The following is a 21,482-nucleotide window of genomic DNA, read 5'->3' as shown; positions in this document are numbered from 1 at the left end:
CCCAGCTGCAGGCACACCATTAAAAAGTACAGAGAAAAAAAAAAGATTTTTTTTGTAGAATTAAATCCAAAGTCTAAATAAATCACCATTAATAGAAGAAAGAATAAAAGAAGGATTAATTCTTTCAGTCAAGATCCTACATGGCTGTTGCTGGTCTTAAAAGAAAAAGTTGGCTATGTTTCCTTATTTTTCCTGCAAAGAGGGCAAGAGCTGTGGGGCTATCAGTATATTTTAGGCATAGCAGGAATCCTGTGACTGTCAATGGGTTGTTTGAGATTGAGAACTGGAGAAATTTTTAATTACACTTCTTCAGAGACATGGCCCACTGGCCTCATTTTGACCAAAGCATCTGAACTGGCAGGAAAGATGGCCAATTCCAGTGAGTACAGTCTGAGGCTTCCTGCTAGGAATTTCACCACAGGGCTACCATCCTCAAGCCACCAAACCCGTACAACTACAACTTGCAAATCTGTCCTGCCTTGAGGGTTGCTGGTCCATCTTTTAGGCCATGTTCCCAGCTGTGCTTTAGAGCTTAATTGTTTAATTATACTATTCACAGTGCCTGGAAAAAAAGGTTTGTCACCACAGCTGCTACAGTATTTGGAGACTCATTTTCTAGAGCATTGCATCTCAGTAAGAAGGCCTTTATGCTTATGGATTAAATTTATTGTTGCTCTGAACCACAAAGTATAGAATCACAGAATGCTATGGGTTGGAAGGGAACTTAAAGATCTAGTCCCAAGCCCCTGCCATGGGACACACTTCCCACTAGGCCAGGTTGCTCAGAGCTCCATGCAACCCAGCCTTGAAAACTGCCAGGTATGGGGCATCCACAACCCCTGTGGGCAACATGTGCCAGTGCCTCACTACCATCACAGTGAAGAATTTCTTCCTTCTATCTAATCTAAATTGCTCCTCTTTTAATTATACCCATTACTCCTAGTCCTATCACTGCAGTTCCTGACAGAGTCCCTCTCCTGCTTCCCTGCAGGCCCCCTGAGATACTGGAAGGTTGCTGAGGTCCCCCACACAACCTTCTCCAAACTCTACAGCCCCAACTTCCTCACCCTGTCTTCGTAGGGGAGACGTCCCAGTCCTCCTGTCAGCTTCGTGTCTCTCCTCTGGACTTGCTCCAACAGCGCCAGAAGTGTTACTTAGCTTTAGATAAAAATTTGTTATATATATACGTGTATATATATATACACATATATAGAGCGTATTATTTAGGTGATAAATACATTATCACCGGTATAGAGTTATATATTACTGAGGTGAGTTTATTATAGTTTTCGGTGAGAAAATGCTACAACTTAGTTTCTCGAGAACAATTTTCTAGGACAGATTTCTGTACCCCGGCTCCCCCCATCCCCATGCGCATGCGCGGGCCCGGCCAGGCCCCGCCCCGCGGCCGTTGATATGGGGGCGGGGGCCGGGCCCCCGCCGGGGCTGCGCGCGCCGCACGGCTGAGCGGGAACTTGCGTAACGTGCGGCGGCTGCGTCGCTCCTGCGCTTCCTTCCTCTTATCCCTCCTCCTTCCCCTCCGCAGGCGCCGGGGCAAGCCCGCCGGGCCGGCAGGGAAGGCGCGTTCCGCCGGGACAGAGGCCGGGCGCGGCCCCCGCCGCCGCGGCGGCGCCATGATGAGGCGAACGAAGCCCGAGGTGGAGCGCTACGTCGCTTCCTTGCAGGCCGCGGCTCCATCCCCCAGAGAGGTAAGCGCGGCCTCGCGTTCCCCGCCCTCGCCGGGCCCGGGGGGCGCTGCGGCCGCTCCGTGCGGCCGGTGTGGGGCCTCTTCTCCGCCCGCCCCGCGTGGGGCGGTGGCGGCCCTGCCGCGCGTCCTGAGGGGCTGTCGCCCCCCGCGCCACCGGGAGGCCTCGGTGCCGGCGGGCTGGGGGGCGGCTGCGCTCTCTGCCCCTGCGCTGCCGGACTGGGGGGTGGCCGCTCTCTGCGGACTCACGGCGCCGAGCATCGCTGCTGGGGCTGGCCCCTCCTCATCCGTAAGAGAAAAAAGAATCCTTCTCTGGAGGGATATGTTTCTGGAGACACTCAAACCCCACCTGGACGCGCCTGTATCACCTGCCCTAGGTGACCTAGCCTTGGGAGGGTATTGGACTAGATGATCTCCAGAGGTCTCTTCCATTCCTGACTGTTCTGATATTCTGTGAGTTATAGTGTTTTTGGGAGTATTTCTGAGTGCGTATTTGCTCAGGGTCTGTCTAAATCGAGTGAGGCACGGGAAGCTATGAGGGACGGCCAAGGGCTTTCGCGTACTGGAGGCACTTTCCTTAACCGGGAGCGGTGGTTTGCCAGAGCTGTGCACCTGTATTTTACTACTGGTGAGCCCTAGTGTAGTCTTAAGGAGTCCACCAGTTCTCTGAGTACAGACTTCTTCGGTTTTGTCAGAGTTTCGTTCCTGTTTTTCCCTAGTTTTATTTCTCAGGAAAAGATGCCCGAGTTTCGTTTCTTCAGAAGAAGAATCTAAACAAGGAACATGTGAAACACTTTCAGTTCTGTTTTATGTGCTATGTCAATAATATTCTTGTTTTTATCTCAGTATTAAGAAAGGAAGAAATGGGAGAAAGTAATCTTTCTACTGTATTTTAGTAACTGGACAGAAGGATAAGGAACTCTGCATGACTTGTTGCCATTTTTCATTATATTTGAAAAGGATCACAGTGAGCAGTCTGATGCAATTCAGGAGAGCTATTTAATCCTGAAAGATCCTGTTCTACTGCTCTTGAATTCAATTTTTGTTTTTTAGTTAGAATATTCAGCACTGTGTTGTGTAGCATGAATACATCTGTGTTCACCATTATGCAGTAGGGCCTTTATGCAGGCTTTGTGTATATCATCATTATTTGTATCTCTTTCCTGACAGCAGCAAAGTTGTTCTGTGGCTTAATTGATTTGGGTGCTGTTTAGAGCAGACAGTGTCAAGGCATGACTCTCAGAATCATAGGTGCTGTTTAATTGTTTTGATAATCCTACTGAACTCAAATCCTGTACTGTTGTGCTTAAGACCAACTGGTTCATATTTTACTTGCTAGGGTTTTTTTTTAATGAAGTAATGCTTACAAAAATTGTATAAGCACAGTCAGTGGTGGAAAATGTTACTGATTTTCCTGTTGTGATGGTTTAAGGAGGGGGGTGCTTATAAAGTTGCAGAGCATTTACTTTGAGGTTTCTTTTCATCCATGTTTAAAAGGAGATGCCAAATGCAGCTCCACCACTCTGGCATATTTCAGTGTTTCCCTTTTATAACAGGCTTCAAAACTACAGTCTGGAAACTTGAGGTATCCTAGAAGGCCTGCTTTTATTTTTAACTGCTTTTTAAATTTTTTCATGAATAACAGTGGTGAGAGAGAGAGGGAGACTTGTAATTCAAGTGAATTCAAAACGTACATACTTGTTTGGAATCATAGATGTAACTAGCTCCAGTATTTCTTGGTTCAAAAGCAAAATCTGGTTTTGAACTGATATTGAGAGCTCAAGCTTTAAATTTGTCTGGTTTGCTTCTACCTTTTTGATTGTAACTTTGTCAGTTCTTTAACTCACTCCTTTCACTTTTCCTCCTGATCATGCTAATGCCACCTTGGCTTCTTTGTTACTTCCTTGTTCTACCTCTCAAAAAATACCTTTGGAGATGTTTTGCCTCTTGCTCATAGAGTGTATATGTTAAAGTTATTTTAGTCAGAAATAAGCAGCTGCATAAATGCATTTCTTTCACAAACTGAGAATGACTTAGGCAAAAGTCACTTTTTCCTCAAGTATACTTAAGCTGTAGTGTCTAATGACAGTACACTACAGTAAGGCTAAATGATAGATCTCTCTTGATTTGTAGAATATCTTTTTTCCTTGCTATATTGCAAAGGAATAAAATAAATGTAGGCGACCCTCTTCTTCTGCTCTCTTTAATGAGTGGTATATGAAATACCATATGTATAAAGGCTTGTTGCTTTCTTCTCCTGTAATCTCTATTTTCCTAGGAGCCTTTTTATACCAAAAACTTTTATTCTTCTCATTCTTAAACATACATCTTTCAGAAACAAACCCCTATATATGATGAGTGGATTTGAGCTGATAATGAATTGTCAGATTCAGTCACCTGAGTATTAGGCATTGCTGAAAAGAGAGGTCACTCGTTAGGGAATTACTTTTGAAGTACCAAATGTCTAAAGTGTGTTTGTCATGGTTTTTCTCCTTCAGAAATCGATGAAAGGATTCCTCTTTGCTAAGCTGTATTTTGAAATAAAAGAATATGAACTTGCTAAAAGGTAACATGCACTGATGGACATTTGTTTTTTTGTTCTCTAAAGTGTAAAAGAAAAGCTATGTTTGTATGAAGTAGACCAGAGAAACCAAGATCAATATCATGCCGCTTTAAGCTAGCAGTCAGTTTGGATATTGAGTGCTATTTAAATCTCTGTAAAACAATAACTTAGAAGAAGATTAGTTATGTGGTACTGAAAAAACTTATCTGGCTGAATTGGCTGGTTCTTTTGCTCGTTGTATTAAGTAGTTCTTACCATTTTTGCAAACTCCTGCTTTTGTTTTATTAATCAACAGAAATACTGGCTGGTGAGTGGCATTTGTACAGGTATAAACCATGTTGCTGCTTACTTAAAGGTCCTGACAAAGTGTCTGGAACAAAACGTGTATACTTCTGTGTGGTCTGGCCAAAGCATCTAGAACAAAATATGTCTGTGCGTCCTGTATGGCAAATTAGGTTGCCATTATAGCTTGGGTGGGAGGGGGAGTGTTAGTGGAAAATACTGGTCAAGTAACTGACTTTTTTTTCCCCCCCTTCATAGATATATATCTACATACCTCAATGTACAAGAGAGAGATCCCAAAGCACACAGATTTCTTGGACAAATTTATGAAGCTGAGGATAACATAGAAAAAGCTTTTGGGTGTTACAAGGTAAGTACTACATTGACCCCTAATGTTCTGCTTTATTCCTTTCTAAATGGACTTCTAAAACCTTTCTGTGCTGAGCATTCTCAAACCCATAGAAGAAAACATTCTCCTGGGAAAACTGTCATATACATTTGATCATGGAAAGCACACGAAGCACTGCAGAGAGGATTCTTCACTTGATATTGCTTGCTTCTGTAGTATATTTTGAAGTTGCTTCTTTGTTTTTTCTTCTGGACTTGATCTTTGTGCTGCTTGCTGTTAAATTTCCCCCAAGTCACGCATTGCCTCTTGGACTACTGTTGTAGAATCCTGTAATGCAAACTGTGATGACAACTAGAATTTAGTTGCTACTAGAAGACTGTAGGCCTACTGTGGGTTTTTGTTTGGTTGGTTTTGAAGCGGGCAGGTGCAGAAGGGAGGGACAAATCTCATTTTGATTAGGCAACCATATAAATGTCAGATTTCCAGTCAGATTTGTTCTGGTTTTGGAGAGAAAGATGTGCTCAGAAGTTGTGCCAGTACAACTCTATAGAGTGCTATCACGCTTACTAAACTGTGTGTCTTAATTTTTTTTAAAAGCTTTTGCACCTGTCTAGACTAGAGGTTCTTATAGTCCTGCTGTCCATGTATAGCAGTAGGTAGTGGTAGATGCAGAGGAGATGGTTTTTGCATTATTTCTCTTAGGCTTTTTCTGAATTTCAGCAGTTCTGTTTGGGTGCTGTAAACTAGTGGTGGCATGTAGAAAGGCTCTTATATAATCTGTGTTTATAGATTCAGCTAACTTGAATAGCTGGGTATGTTTGTGGGGGTGTAACTCTACCTTTTGTACATGGATCGTAAGTTAAAGTTGCCTTTTTTTTTTTTTCAAACTCCTGTGTCTGCATGGGGAAAAATAGCGTTCTGTGGAGTTGAACCCAACACAGAAAGATCTTGTATTGAAGATTGCAGAGTTACTATGCAATAATGACATTACTGATGGAAGAGCAAAATATTGGGTTGACAGAGCTGCTAAGCTCTTTCCTGGGAGCCCTGCTATTTACAGGTTGAAGGTAAGTTCAAATTTACCTCTGTTCAATGGTTTGAACAAACTTTCAGCATCTGTCTGGAGTGCCTTTTGCATGTTATCTCAAGCAAAACTCTTTGACTAAATTATTTTAGAATCTTTAGTATTAAAACTATTAGATGTTACACTCTTTCTGGTCTGACATTTTTGTCCAGCTTTAAAGGAAGCTGCAGCTGCATGCTTTCATACCCTTTCTAATATTTCAAGTTTAATCCTCTTCCAAAATCCTGAGAAATTGTGAGGAAGTTAACAATAAGATAGGTGTCACTTGTTCTTTCTGTTGTGTCACTGGCAGGAAGGTAGCCAATCTGTGAACTCAGACTTTCTTGCTTTACACTGCTTTTTTGTTTTCAAATCTGCATTATGATAATTTCTACAGAATGTGAGAAATGCTGTAATTCTCAAATACCATGTACATACTTTCAGCCATGCAATGTCACTCTTGCACAGATATATTAATTTTGTGTAGCTGGGCAGCAGCCACATTGAAGTCTCAAGGTGTCTGGGCTTTCTTAAGCAAGGTATAGTCTGTGGCATGGTAGGCTGTCTTTGACCCAAATGGTTTGAGAAGCATTTCTTACTCTTGGTAAGAGGCAAATTCTTCTGAGGATTTTCTTCTGTAATAGTTACCTACATTTTTAAATATTTGAGCTTTTTTTTCAAACTTCACGTAATACCTGAAAGCTTTTAAGAGTATTGTAGCCTGAGTGATGTAGTCTATGTAGTGGAGGAAAGACTGTTGTTTGGTACTGTAGTTGCTCAAAAGACTGATGTGGGAAATGAAATATTAACATCTTGCCTTCATGTTTCAACAGGAGCAGTTACTGGATTGTAGAGGTGAAGATGGGTGGAATCAGCTTTTTGACTTGATTCAAGCAGAACTTTATCAAAGACCAGATGATGTCTACATAAACATCAGACTAGTTGCGCTCTACCGTTCAAATAACAGATTAAAAGATGCTGTGCTCCACTGTCAGGAGGCAGAGAAGAGAATACCTTTGCAGTCAAGCTTGGAATGGTGTTCCTGTGTTGTAGAGACCTTTGAGGTGTTTAATCATATTTTGATCCTGTGATAGTCTTCCGTATCTTTTTACCTGGTCTATTTCTCTTAGTGTCGTTACTCTGACAGCTATTCTCAAGGGATTTAACTCCTTCAAATGCAAGTCTGCTGAAACCAGTGGAATTACAAAATACTTCTTGTGGTTTTTTTTTTTAATTCGAATTTTCTCCCTAAAATTAAGCTTTATAGAGCTATTGAGTTTCTTACTTCAAAAGCTGGGTTAGACACAGCAGTTCCATTAGGGATAAAATTGCTCAAGCAAATAGTTCCCTGGAACTTTGCTGCTGAAGAATATGTTAAGGTCTCACCTGTGAAACTGGATTATGCAATAAATGCTACTAGTGTGTTTTGGAGAAGTACTGCCCTTGCCTTCATGGAGGGATGACTGTTCCTTATCCTGTGATGAACTTTCTTCTTTAGGAATATCTGGAATCTTTACAAGACTTGGAGTCTGATAAAAATAACTGGAGAACTATCAAGAAAGATCATCTGCTGGCCTATTCCAGCTTTGTCAAACTGACACTTTCTTCTAGAGATGTTCAGGAATGCAGAGAGGCACTTGAAAGGTACTGTTTAAACTTTTCTGTAGTAAGAAAAAACCCTCTAAGAATTGTGTAGGGCCACGTAACATCAGCCAAGCTTCTGTTTCACAGCTTATCTTGTTTTTGGGTGAGAGAGGAGATTTTCTGTACTGTCCACCAAGAGCAGTTCTTACTGGGTGTAAACCCCAAGCTGTCTTTTGACAAATGTTTGAATGGTCAGCACACAGCTGTGCAGAAGACTCATTTATATGCTGAGTCTTTGTACCTTCTTTCCTTTCAGTTGGAAAACATTGTTCTGTTCTTCAGCGATTGACTAATCCAGATTTCCCAGACAATTGGAAGCAGACACCCACCTGAAAAACTCCAATCCAAACAAAGCAACAAAAGTCCAACTGAAAAGCCAAAACTGCCTCTTGTGTATCAGTTTTGTCCTAGTCATTCTATTATTAAATAACACAACACACTGGAGTAATTAGGAACTCTGTGTATATAGTATATTTGGGAGGGAGGAAACTACCAGCAGTAAGAAGTCTCCTTCAGAGAAAACTGGTGGTGTTACAGCTGACAAAAAGGCTTACCATCCGTGGTGCACCTAGAGTAGTACAAAATATTGTTTGTAGTCAATAATTTGATTAAGGTCTGGGTTTCTTTCTTGCCATTATCTTCCCTTTGTTACTGGTTTTACTAACTTGTCTTTGTTCCTCAGTAGTACAATGGTAGTTATATTGCTGTATTGTTTTGTAAAAATACTCTTGAGTCTGTTAATGTTGCATGAGTATTTGAAGCAATACAGAATGGATGAGGAATATTTAATACCAAGTGTGTTTTATTTTATTTTTTTTCCTCTAACACTGACCATCTTGAGTTTTCTGCTTCTGATTTATTAGAGCTTTTTGAGATGTTTACCTCTGAAGTACTTCCAGATCATGGCAACATTAACAGCCATTAGAGTCTTTTCCAGTAATTGAAAAATTGTTTAAACTGTTTCCTGGAAAGCCTCTCCTGAGTGGGGATTGTGTAGTGATCTACAGCTACTAGAATTTTTATAGTACCTTCTATTTTTGAAGAGCCCGTTGAACAGTATTTTGGACCTTTCTGATAAATGAATGAAAAGAAAGGGCAGAGTGAATAATACTTCCTGTATGTCTCTAAATCTGCAGTAGTGAACAGGTTTATCAATGTGGTTCAGGACAATAGTTTTGAAAGTAGCTGTGAAAAAATGTGATGAAAAAGACTAAGTATCTTACAGTAATATTTACTTCAATAAACTGAGAGCTTTGGGAGTTTGAGGTGATTGTACTTTCTAGTAACTTGAGTTTGAGCAATAGAAACAGTGCTTACCATAGTTACTTAATACGCAGTTAAATAGCATGAACCAAAATCACCTGCTATAGCTTTTACCAGGACTTTGTTTAGAATGAGTCTTCTCTGCATTTTAGTTTTGATCGTGCGCTTCAGTCAGTGAAGCCATATGTGAGTGTGGCTGACGAGTTGTCTCGTACCTATGTGGAAATGAAAGGACAGCTGTACATGCATGCTGGAGCTTTGCTGCTGAAAATGGCACAAGACAACGAGGCACAGTGGAGAGCTGTGTGTGAACTAGCAGCATTGTGTTATCTCCTGAGTTTCCAGGTAAATGATCTTTTGGTCTAAGCCTTTAGTTGATGCTTTTCTCGAAATGTTCTTGCTGTACATGTGTTGAATTCCTGTATTCCTGAGATAACTAGTGTTTTTGTATCTAAAGGAGAAATCTGTTCTCACTCACCAAACCCTTCTCTTTCACAATTGTTTAAAAGTTTCAAATGACTTGAATAAGGTAAAAGTATACCTTCAACTCTTCCCCTTGCCAGAGTAACCTGATTAAGTATTATTGTATTTATTTCCTGCAGTATATTTCCTTTTTCATAATACAACAAATACACATGTTGAGTGTTATTCCTGTAAGGAAGGAGGGAGAGGAATTGAATAGTTCTAATATACTTGTTGGATAGACAATGGAATTTAAAAAATCAAAGTTCTTTGCCTTGACTATCCTTTTTATACCATTGCTTGCATTGCAGGTATTACTCGCTCTTGTGTACACTTAATGTTATTTTTAATAGCTATAGTTGCACATCTCTGAATTTTAGGTGGGTTCTCTGCTCTCTTTGCCCATCCCACACAGAACCACAACCCAATATGTGTACCTTCAGAATGAATAATGCCTGTTTTCCTATAGCTTCCTAATGCTAAAAAGAAGCTTTCCTAATTTCTGAGATTGATTTAAATGTTCTGCTCTTACTGTGAAAAACCTGTAACAATTTTCTCCTTACTTCACCAGGTTCCTAAACCAAAGTCAAAGCTCATAAAGGGGGATCAAACTGGACAAGATATGCTAGAAATGTTGGCCTGTGATCGAAAAAGCCAGTCTGGTAATAAATAGCTGCATAGTTCCATTTTAGTGCTGCAGATTTACTGTAAAGGCTAAGATTTGTTAAAGAACACATTTGTGTATCTTGTAATGTTATCAGTCCAATATATAGTAAAACTTTATAGATTCTGACTACATATGTAAATAGAACAGTGGTTTGGTTCTGACACCTAAAGTTATTTTTCTTGTCTTAAGCATGCTGGTAGAGCGTGTTCTCTTTGTTTCAATAGTAGTTGGGTTTTTTCCTCCTTTTTGACTTTCCAGCATGGTAAGGTTTATCATCTATTAAATTGATGCCTGAAGTGGCCACCTAAAAACGGAGACTAGACAAGAATAAGGGAATAAAGCTAGGTATTTATTTGAAGTGCCTTCAAAGGTACACCCTGGGGAGTCCAGAGGATACTGCCAAAATGGACCCCAAGATGGACAGCAGGTCACAAGTTCTTCCCACTTTTATAAGTTTGGTTCATTTGCATATCAGGCTTAATTCTCCAGTTAAAGCTTCAGTTAATTATGTAATTTCCCCAAACTTGCCCCCCACTTTAGAGGCTTTTGGTTTATACTTTTTGGGCTTAGGACAGTCTGAGTGTCCTTGGAGAGCAGGCCTGGAGAGGCTTTGTTATGTCTGCCTGGCATGAGGGCGCAGGAGTTAACAGGCTACAAGGAACTTCAGAGTTACACACTAGGCAGTGCAGGATTTGAAAAATATAAAAGTTAAAACCTAAAGCATCCAAATGTACTGGAAATAGCTTCTGCCTGCTGATGCTATTTTGCAGGTACTGTTAGCCCAAAGAGGGAAAGAAAATATTAGTTTGTTTCCCTGATCTTTTCATCCTTTCACTTGTTCATCAGCTTTGTTCTTTTTGCTGCCAAGTATAGACAGTGTTTAAGTCTACAAAATTCTTAGAGGGCCTAGATGAAAACAGATGAACCCCTAGACATCAGGTTCATTTACTTCAGAATGGATTTCATTAATACAGACCTCTGCTTATATTACAGCTATTTATTTTAAGGTCACTTGCAATGCTCTTAGAATAGTCATGGTAAGAGGGCTTTGTTTTCCTAAAGAACTGGATTTACAAATGCCTTGGGATTGTTGTCACTAAAAGCTTGGAAAGCCTATGTGCTGAAACACTGACCTAATTACAGGGAGAACATATCTGAACAGTCTGTAGGTTTCTTAAGGGGAAATCCTGATTCCCATCCAGCCTTCGATAGTAAAGAGCAGTCCAGCATAGCAGGTACTACTTTCCTTGTGTTCACTTCTTTATTTATGTGAAGTGATATTTTTGTTTTCTAGGTCATATGCTGCTGAACTTAAGTCATGGCAAGCAAGACTTCTTTAAAGAGATTGTGGAATCATTTGCAAACAAGAGCGGTTCATTTGCATTGTTTGGTAGCCTGTTTGAGAGTGGAGCTTCTAGGGAGAGGTCTTTTATTGGCACAGATGATATTGGAAATGTCAGTACACAAGTACCAGTGCAAGGGGAACTTCATAAATACGATATTGGTAAGAGGTGTTACTTTCTGAAGCTCAGCACAGTTGTGTACCTAAACGTCTTCTGCAAATACTTGTGGAAGAGGTACCGGTACACAAATATTTGTACTGCAGCAAAAAGACAAATACCTGGAATAGCTGTCCAAAGTTGGCTTAATGTCATAGGAAAGACTTATACTTCATTGCAATGTAAAGAAGTTCTTCTTCAATAATTCCTTAAGGACTTTAGGAGAATAAAATTTTGCTAAAATTAGTTGCCTATTGGACTGAATAAAGTGAGAATGGAAATGATGAGAGTCATCCCCTCAGAAGCTTAAGCGGTTGATGGCTTTGAGCACTTAGATGAGCTTGGTATGTTTGGCTATTCTGACTGAAGTTTGTAACCCTTCATAAGTAAAACTGGAATCTTGGTGCTCATTGGTCTGTAAAGTATCTTTGGCTGCTCTGACAGAGAGAAATGTGAAACCCAGCTTTGATCAGATAGTAGTATTGAGGACTTGCAGGAAGCTGACATTTGCATCCAACCTTGTTTCTTGCATAGGTGCAGTTCGATTGCACAATGGCAGTCTCCAGCACCTCGTGTGGCTTGGCTTGCAGTGGAACTCTATGTCAGTCTTGCCTCCCATGCGCAAGTGGTTAAAACAGCTTTTTCACTTGCCCCAAGAAACATCAAGACTTGAGACAGATGCTCCTGAATCTATTTGCCTGTTAGACCTTGAAGTAAGTGAACTTTCAAGTTCTTTAATGTACTATACAAATTAAGTTTTTTGTTAATTAATAACTTTATTTTTTACAAACAGGTATTCCTACTTGGGGTGGTATTCACTAGCAACTTACAACTGCAAGAGAAGTTTAATTCTCACTATAGTGCGCATCAGCCTCAATTCTTGCCATTGCCAATATGCAAGCAATTCTATACTGAAAAGCAGAGATCCTGGTGGGATGCTGTTCGTACTCTTCTTCAGAGAAAATCAATGTAAGGCTTTTTCAGTTTGTAAATGTTTGATCAAGCCTTAAGGGAGCATCTGCTGCAGTAGCTTGGATTGGTTCCAATAGATTCTTGTAAAATTAATGTTTTGGACATATTTTTCAGCTTTGTTTTAGTTTTTTGCAGCTTTGTTTTGAAGCTTTGTTGTAGTAAGGACTTGATACGTTTGAAAGATTTCTAAAAACAGAATTTTCATTTCTAACAATGCATTTCTAACCTAGAGGCAAGTTAGGACTTAAGTTGCAGGTTGTATTCATCAAAGAAATGGTTTGTAAACAGATGAAAGCCAGAAAATATTAATCAAGGAATGTTTCTTCTGATATTCAGACCAGGAACAGCAGCAAAACTGAGGCTTATTGTACAGCATGGCATAAGTACTCTGCGAACACTGGAGAAGCATGGCCTTCAACCTGCCTTAATCATACACTGGGCAAAAAGCTTGCAGAAAACAGTAAGCTGAGATTATTTTTAAATATGTGGAAGCCAAAGTGTTTTTCTCTTATTTTCTAAATTGTGAACAGACTCGGGATGGGGGATTGGATGAATGTGTGTTATTAAGAACAGCTGATTATTTTATCAGGCGAATTTGTTGCTCTAGTCACTCTATAAAGTATTCTTGTCTTAAACTATAGTGTTATTTTCTACGTATATGTTACTTTACATAGCTACTCTTAGTGTCAGAGGAAGACTTTGGAACTCTTAAAGAAAATAGGAGAAGGATATGTAGGAATAGGATTTTGACTTGAATTTGCTGAAATAATATGCAACTATTCCCTTTCCTTCACCAGGGAATTAACCTGAACTCCTTCTATGACCAGAAGGAATATATTGGACGAAGTGTCTACTACTGGAAGAAAGTTCTGCCTATGCTGGAAACTATCAAAAAGAAGAGGAGTATTTCTGAACCTACTGATCCTCTCTTCAAACACTTCCATAGTGTAGACATTCAGGTACAGATTGATTGAGCCAAGGCTGAAGAGAGGGTCTATGTCAGAATCGTACATAGTTGGGGGATTTTTGTCTACATTGTAGTATTCCATATTGTTATTACTATGAAGCTCTTAAAGATGAGATTTGGTAATTGTGTTTTATAAAGGGAGAAAATTCTCTCCTTACAACTTTGGTCTTACCTTTAAAACGGTGTTTATGATTTGAAGGCACTGAGCACCTTCAGTACCAACTTCCTTGAAAAAGAATTCTCCCTGTATTATAGGAAAAAAGGTTATGTCATTCCATTTTTAAGTCCCAAGTTTTCCTTCATTTTGTTTGTAGGTCTTTCAGGTTGCAGCATATGAAGAAGAGGCACAGATAGCATTTGCTATGTTGGATGCAGTTGATGGCAAAATTGATGATGCTTTATTAGCATTTGAAGCTATTGAGAATGTGGTTTCATACTGGAATCTTGCTGTGGTAAGTTGCTTTACCCAGAAATGCTTCTCTTTATTCAGTTTCCTTCTGTCTGATGCTATTCACTCTGCATCCTGTTCTTTAGATTTTCCAAAGAAAAGCGGAAGAGATTGAAAATGATGTTATGCTGCCAGAAGAGCATGAGGAGCACAAAACCTACCTTCTTAAAGCCAAGTATTATCTAATGAAAATTATTGCAGAAAGCTCCTCAGATATGTCATTAACTGAGAAAGTAAGTAATTCTTGCTTTAAAAACTTGTTCCAAGGCACACAGTAGCTTAGGTTACTGTTTGAAAAATGAAATCCTTTGCATTCAGGTTAGGTTTTTTTAGACCAGGCTTTGTATTAAGGCAAGTTAAATTCTGGGTCACTTCTGTAACCTACCAGATCATGTGGTATCCTGGTTGCGCTGTGGGTGTAAGCTCCAATGTAAACACAGAGCTTTTGCCACTGTCTTTTAGTTTGATAGTTTGAAAAAATGTAATTGTTTGTGTGAATTGTTTTCTTATGTGAATCTTAACAGGTTTAGAGCTTTGCTGAAAAAGACCCCAGTATTTATGTAATGAAAGACTTGTGAATTGCTCAGCCAGAATTCTGAATGTAGTTTCTCTTGTTCTGAGAGAGAATTGCAGTCATGACTCATATTTGAAACAACTTTCTAGTTGCCAGTGTCTATTGAAACTGTGAGGGAAGTGTTAGATACAGTGATCCAGGAACTTGGTGAGAATGGTGAAGAGGAAAGCCTTGCCTTCAGAAATGGTCTGTCACGAACTGTAGATTCAGCAATGAAACATTCCACTCCGTCACCAACCAAATTCTCTCTTTCACCAACTAAAACCTACAAGGTATGTTTAGCCAGTTATTATTTCAGGCAATTGTTACTTGTAAGAAAAATTCAAATGAATCAATTAACTTTTCTTTTCCTAGTTTTCTCCGAAAACTCCCCCTCAGTGGGCTGAAGACCATAAATCTATACTTCAAATGATTTGTCAGCAAGTGGAAGCTTTAAAGGTAAAAATTCTGTCACCATATTCAGTAAAGAACTATTGGCCTTTTAGTTATGGTAAGGATCTAGTGATAACAGCAGGGGCTAACTTACAATTCCTAGAATTGTTTTCTGTAAAAAGCTGCCCAAGATGAGTGCTAGAGTAAATCTTTCTGCTTAAAAGCTCCTCTTTGGGACTTGGACAGGAGTGCTGAGGCAACACATCTAAGGGACTCTTTCTGTATGTAGAAGGAATTCTGCTCTTATCAGCTTGGTACTCATCCACTTGGTTCTGGCTTTTGTACTGGCTTATTCTGGCTTTAGAATACAATGAGTACTTTGTACTCCATGGGCATGCCTTGCATGATCTGGCAGATACTTCTTGGTTTGTTTTTCTTTTAATTCTGCCTCCCCCCAATTGAACATGCTTTTGAATGGCAAAAGGGTAGGTATCATGCCTTGTATTTTCTTCGACAAATATCTGTGCAATAGATACACTCTTGTTTGGCATCGTGTCTTGACAGAATGAAATGCAAGAAATGAAACTTAATAATTCCAACACAAATGCATCTCATCGGTGGCCTGCTGAAAACTATGGAACAGATACAATGCCAGACAGTTATCAGAGAGCACAAAATCTTCATGAAGCTCCATTAACAGGCAAGTTGCTGTGGAATTTTTATCTAAATGGTTAGCTGAATCAAATATGACTTTTGAAAGTAATGCTAAAATGCCTTAGTGATTCACAGTTAAAAACTGATTGCTGGGAGGAGTCTGTAGAAAACAACAAGAAAAGTTAAGTGTTAACTGTTTTCCTGGTGTTCCTTTTTAGTTGCTACCACTGGCCCATCTGTATTCTACAGCCAGTCACCTGCCTATAACTCTCAGTATCTTCTGGGAACTGCTGCAACCAATGTAACACCAACAAAGGTGAGAAAAAGTTTATTTCCTTAAGTTGCTTCCAGTGATCTCCTGAAAATGACTGACTGGTTTTGATTCTGTACATAGCTGGATGTAATTGCAGTTCCTTATGTAGAATTTGGTGAACTTAGACTGCTAGGGATAAAATTATAGTTTGTCTCCCTGCTTAACTTTTAGGATATGGAGTTTGGGAGGAAAAGCCAGAAAAATCTTATATGTGTGTACATTTCTCCTACAGTGTATGTATGATAGCACTTTACTATTCCCCCCCTTAATTGTGTGGCAAAAGAAAATTGAGCTTGCAAAGCTTTTTTTCATTAAAAAGAAACTCACTCATATTGTGCCCCTTTTTCAATGCTTGTTCTCAAATGCCCTTCAAGTTTTTTAACTAATCAGTTCAAACGAAGGTAAAACTAGTTTAGGTTTAAACTTGACAGCATGCCTTTTGTTTAAGAGTACATGTTAACATGGGCTTCAGCACAGTAAGATTTTGTTGTCTTTGTTACCTTAATAAGCAGAGCACTTGTTTTCTGCTTTTTCTTTAGCCTCCTGTCTATGGCATGAACCGACTTACAGCTCAGCCACATATATATTCCTATCAACCACCACCAATGCATACACCACCTCTGCAAAACACTTCTGGTTGTATGTTTTCCCAAGAAATGTATGGCCCACCTCTGCGTTTTGATTCTCCTGGTACTAGCCTCATCTCCCCTCGTACGGGTGATGACTATTACAACTACAGTGTCCCACAGGCAAGCACCAATCCAACACTGCCTAAACCGGGGTATTTCACAAACCGTTCAGTCACGCCGCCCACTTTAAAGCCTGCGGAACCAAAAGCAATGCCTAAATTTGGACAGCCGGGAACAGCAGAAGGATCAAAAACGCCTCTGCCAACATCAGCACAGCCAAGTCAGCCGACAACTTTTAAATTTAAACCTAACTTCAAGTCTAATGATGGAGACTTTACTTTTTCTTCTCCCCCTCAAGTTGCACCACAGCCTCTTGGTGCACCTTTTAATAGTAGAGAAAGCCTCTTGGATCTTCTGACATCTGATAAACCTTTACAGGATGATAGATACACTGAACAAAAGCCAGTTAACGATCCCACAAGTAGTTCAAGAAATATCTTCAATTTTAGCAGTAAACATATTCCAGGCATCTCTCTTCGAGAAAACACAGGCCAAAATGCACATAAAAACATGGGTTTTGAGAAGAATGATACATTTAGTGTTCAAGAACCAAGTAAACCTGTATTTATGGCTTCAAATTCAGATTTGGCCAATAGAAGTCATGAAACAGAGGGAGGAAGCACCCATGGTGGAGATGAGGATGATGATGGTCCTCATTTTGATCCTGTGGTGCCACTTCCTGATAAGATTGAAGTAAAGACAGGTGAGGAAGATGAAGAAGAATTCTTCTGCAACAGAGCCAAGCTCTTCCGTTTTGATGCAGAATCTAAAGAATGGAAAGAAAGGGGTATTGGAAATGTGAAAATACTGAAACATAAAGTATCTGGCAAATTTCGTCTCTTAATGAGACGGGACCAAGTTCTGAAAATCTGTGCAAATCACTACATAAATACTGATATGAAATTAACTCCAAATGCTGCATCAGATAAGTCATTTGTATGGCATGCATTAGACTATGCAGATGAATTGCCAAAACCAGAACAGCTTGCAATTAGATTTAAAACACCTGAAGAGGCAATGCTCTTCAAAAAAAAGTTTGAGGAGGCACAGAATATTTTAAAATCCTTGGGATCAAATGCTGACACATCTGTGGCTCAGAACACTGCGACTGCAAAAGAAGCAGCAAATCAGGACACCAGGGAGCCTAGCAGAACCATTTCTGGGACCATGAACTTGGGCTTTCAGTTTTCAAAAGATGGAGCAAGCAGTGAACCTGACAGCAAAGGCAGCCTTACAGCTACATCCACTGCATCTAGCACTACTATTTCATTTGGAAAGGATGCTCAGCAAGCCTGTTCTTCTGGTGGGTTTGGGCAGCATCTCTTGAAGAAGGATCAATGGGAGTGTAAAGAATGTTCAGTTCCAAATGAAGCAGCTGCAAAGAATTGTGTATCATGTCAAAGTCCAAATCCAGGTATGTGGGAAACACATGGCACCCCATTAACTGGCTCCACAAGTTTCAAAGCGAGTGGTAACAACACACTGCAGGACAAGTTTGGCTCTGCTTTTGCTAAAAAGGAAGGTCAGTGGGACTGCAGTGTCTGTTCAGGAAGAAATGAACCTACTGCCTCCAAGTGTATCAGCTGCCAGAATCCAAACAAAACTAATACAGTGGTATCTGGTCAACAAAATTCCTCTAAATTTTGCCAAGCGATTGCTCCAAAGGCTATTCAAAATGACTTGAGTGCTGCTTTTTCTAAAAAAGAAGGTCAGTGGGACTGCTCTGTATGCCAAGCAAAAGATGTGAACTCCTGTTCCTGTCAGAGGCCAAAACCTCAAAATCAACCAAATACATCCATACCAGCTGTTCAGGGACCTGCTGCTCCAGGGTTTGGTTCTGTTGCTGATAGAAGTAAGCCACCTAAAAATGGATTTGAAGGGCTTTTTACTAAAAAGGAAGGTCAGTGGGATTGTAGTACTTGTTTTGTGAGGAATGAAGGTTCTTCGCTAGCCTGTGTAGCCTGCCAAGAACCAAATCCATCTGGTAAGCCAGCTGGTGATGCTTTGTCAACTCCTGCTTTTGGCTTGAAAAGTAAATTACCTGAACTTGCTGGAGGACAGTTGGGAACAGGCTTTAAGTTTGGTCTTGAGCAAGGCAAGACACCACCATTTACATTTCAGATTTCTTCTGATACTGAAGCTAAGTCTGCAAAGGAAGGATTTAGCTTTTCAATGCAAATGCCTGAAGGTGGATTTAAGTTTGGGATACAGGAGTCTACTAAAAATACTACTAAGAAAGATGAACCATCCAAAGAGCATACAACTGGTTTCTTAAAAAGCATTGATGAAAAAGACAAAAAGGAGTTGCCTTCAGATAGTGGAACTGGATTCCAATTTCAAGAAACAGTAGCCAAGGAGAAAAGTGACTTTGTTTTTGGGCAAAATAGCAGCACTTCTACTTTTGCTGAGCTTGCAAAAAGTACTCCTAGGGAAGGCATTCAATTTGGCAAAAAGGACCCTAACTTCAAAGGCTTTTCAGGTGCAGGTGAAAAGCTGTTTTCTTCACAAAATTCTAAAACAGATCACAAAGCAAACACATCTGCTGACCTTGGTGAGAAGGATGATGATGTGTATAAGACGGAGGACAGCGATGATATCCATTTTGAACCTATAGTTCAGATGCCTGAAAAAGTAGAACCATTTACAGGAGAAGAAGATGAGAAAGTGTTATACTCCCAGAGAGTAAAGCTGTTCAGGTTTGATCCAGAAACAAGCCAGTGGAAAGAACGTGGGGTGGGCAGTCTGAAGATTCTTAAAAATGAGGTTAATGGCAAAGTAAGGATATTGATGCGGCGTGAGCAGGTGCTGAAGGTGTGTGCAAATCACTGGATAACGACAACAATGAACTTGAAACAGCTGTCTGGCTCAGACAAAGCATGGATGTGGATGGCTAATGACTTCTCTGATGGTGATGCAAAGTTGGAACATCTGGCAGCAAAATTCAAGACACCAGAGCAGGCTGAGGAGTTCAAACAAAAGTTTGAAGAATGTCAGAGGCTACTACTAGATATACCTCTGCAGACACCCCATAAACTTGTTGATACAGGTAGGACAGCTCAGCTCATACAGAGAGCAGAAGAAATGAAGTGTGACTTAAAAGATCTCAAAACTTTTCTGACAGATGACAAAACTAAATTGTCAGAAGAGGAAAATGTAAACCCTGTTTGTGCCAGCAGTACTTCTGATTTGGTTATAAAGCCACATGCTGAAAGTACAGGCCCTACTCTAGAGTGGGATAACTATGACTTGCGTGAAGAGGCATTGGATGATAGTGTAAGTAGTTCTGTGTATGCATCACCTCTTGCCAGTAGCCCTGTAAGGAAAAATCTGTTTAGATTTGGAGAGTCTACCACCGGTTTTAGTTTCAGCTTTAAATCTGCCTTGAGCCCATCCAAATCTCCTGCCAAACAGAATCAGAGTAGAACATCAGTAGGCACAGATGAAGATTCTGATGTTACTCAAGAAGAGGAAAGAGATGGACAGTACTTTGAACCTGTGGTACCTCTGCCTGATCTCGTGGAAGTGACTAGTGGTGAGGAAAATGAGCAAGTTGTCTTCAGTCATAGAGCCAAGCTCTACAGATACGACAAAGATGCAAATCAGTGGAAAGAGAGAGGGATTGGCGATATCAAAATATTGCAGAACTATGACAACAAACAAGTGCGTATAGTAATGAGAAGGGACCAGGTACTAAAACTCTGTGCCAATCATAGGATAACACCAGATATGAACATGCAACAAATGAAAGGATCTGATAGAGCATGGGTATGGACTGCATGTGACTTCGCAGATGGGGAAAGAAAAGTAGAACTTCTGGCTGTGCGATTCAAGCTGCAAGATGTTGCAGACTCATTTAAGCAAATTTTTGATGAAGCAAAGCATGCCCAAGAGAGAGAGACACTGATAACACCTCTTTCTTCTCGTGCCAATACACCAAAGGAATCTCCATGTGGTAAAAATGCTGTAGCTGTGCTAGAAGAAACAACCAGAGAAAGAACTGATGTCAGCCATGGTGATGATACTTCTGATGCAACTGTAGAGGCTGCAGAGGTGTCAAGTACTTCTGAAACACCAACAAAAACAGTGGTTTCTCCTCCAAAATTTGTATTTGGATCTGAATCTGTCAAGAGCATTTTCAGTAATGAAAAGTCAAAGACATTTACATTTGGAAATACTTCAGCCACTGGTTCTCTCTTTGGCTTCAGTTTTAATCCCCCAAGAAAGAGTGAAGGCCATATTCCAGCATCTCAGAACACAGCACAGAAAGAACTGGAAATCTCGGAAGCACCAAAAATCTCAACTGCTACTCAGAAGCCTGTAGACAGCAAGGTAGACAACTTGCCTGCTTCAACACAAGATGAGCCATCTAACTTCTCATTTAGAATTCTGGAAAAAGGTGAGTGTCAGTTGAACTGGTAATTTATTCAAGTATGCAACTTATTAAGCAATCAGTTCTGTGCTGTTCATTACTCGTTACTCTCTTGAGAATAGGCAGTTTCTTTCAGTTTTGATGCAGGTATCCACATGTTTTCCAGAGTTTCAACTAAAGGAGAGAATTTTAAGTCATCATTATTTTCAAATAAAAATGTATGATGTAGGATGAAAATTTTACTGAGAGCAGGTATTTCAGATAGAAAACTTAAACTCTGAAGTGCTGCATCTGAATCTTGGATTTAAATCTGAATCTTGGATTTAAGTGCTCAAAGAATCTGTGGATTTGCTTTTGGGCCTTAAATACGTAGTTGATGTTGTATGTATCCGAGCCTATGCTCTGAGTGGCAAAGTGTGAGAACAGCAGATGTATGCTTCAGCTAAAATTTGTGTTATCCTTATGACTGAGTAGATGGGTATTGTGGAACTAGTCTATACCTTTGTTTCAAGTGTTAAATACCGGCCTCTGCAATTTTGGTTGTGTAGCTTAACACCAGATGTCAGCCTCTTTCCTTAGCTTGTGAAGAGATTGTGACTGCATACTCTGTTGTATTGTTTCTGTCAT

At 40.1% G+C, this 21,482-nt stretch overlaps 1 protein-coding gene across 4 annotated transcripts in view; it reads left to right on the top strand.

The window, feature by feature from the left end:
- Positions 1-1,475: 1,475 nt before the first annotated feature.
- The window catches only part of RGPD4 (RANBP2 like and GRIP domain containing 4), a 34,485-nt gene continuing 14,478 nt past the window's right edge, over positions 1,476-21,482 (top strand). Inside the window, exons 1-20 of one of the 4 annotated variants that reach the window (XM_069004913.1) lie at positions 1,476-1,709; positions 4,204-4,271; positions 4,809-4,920; positions 5,814-5,966; positions 6,796-7,026; positions 7,461-7,606; positions 9,022-9,214; positions 9,903-9,993; positions 11,293-11,502; positions 12,032-12,210; positions 12,291-12,466; positions 12,806-12,929; positions 13,267-13,428; positions 13,751-13,888; positions 13,971-14,117; positions 14,548-14,730; positions 14,813-14,896; positions 15,395-15,530; positions 15,703-15,800; positions 16,337-20,882. In XM_069004913.1, coding sequence (XP_068861014.1) covers positions 1,635-1,709; positions 4,204-4,271; positions 4,809-4,920; positions 5,814-5,966; positions 6,796-7,026; positions 7,461-7,606; positions 9,022-9,214; positions 9,903-9,993; positions 11,293-11,502; positions 12,032-12,210; positions 12,291-12,466; positions 12,806-12,929; positions 13,267-13,428; positions 13,751-13,888; positions 13,971-14,117; positions 14,548-14,730; positions 14,813-14,896; positions 15,395-15,530; positions 15,703-15,800; positions 16,337-20,882 — 7,252 coding nt within the window. In that variant the 5' untranslated portion in view covers positions 1,476-1,634. Of the gene's footprint in view, positions 1,710-2,074; positions 2,159-4,203; positions 4,272-4,808; positions 4,921-5,813; positions 5,967-6,795; positions 7,027-7,460; positions 7,607-9,021; positions 9,215-9,902; positions 9,994-11,292; positions 11,503-12,031; positions 12,211-12,290; positions 12,467-12,805; positions 12,930-13,266; positions 13,429-13,750; positions 13,889-13,970; positions 14,118-14,547; positions 14,731-14,812; positions 14,897-15,394; positions 15,531-15,702; positions 15,801-16,336; positions 20,883-21,482 lie in introns of those variants that run through there. The other 3 variants (XM_069004906.1, XM_069004921.1, XM_069004928.1) reach the window with 3 other exon arrangements.

Source organism: Aphelocoma coerulescens, chromosome 1 (assembly GCF_041296385.1).
Source record: "Aphelocoma coerulescens isolate FSJ_1873_10779 chromosome 1, UR_Acoe_1.0, whole genome shotgun sequence".
Classification (NCBI taxonomy): domain Eukaryota; kingdom Metazoa; phylum Chordata; class Aves; order Passeriformes; family Corvidae; genus Aphelocoma; species Aphelocoma coerulescens.
Note: the sequence above shows the minus strand (reverse complement) of the source record. Positions and strands in the feature narration are given on the sequence as shown.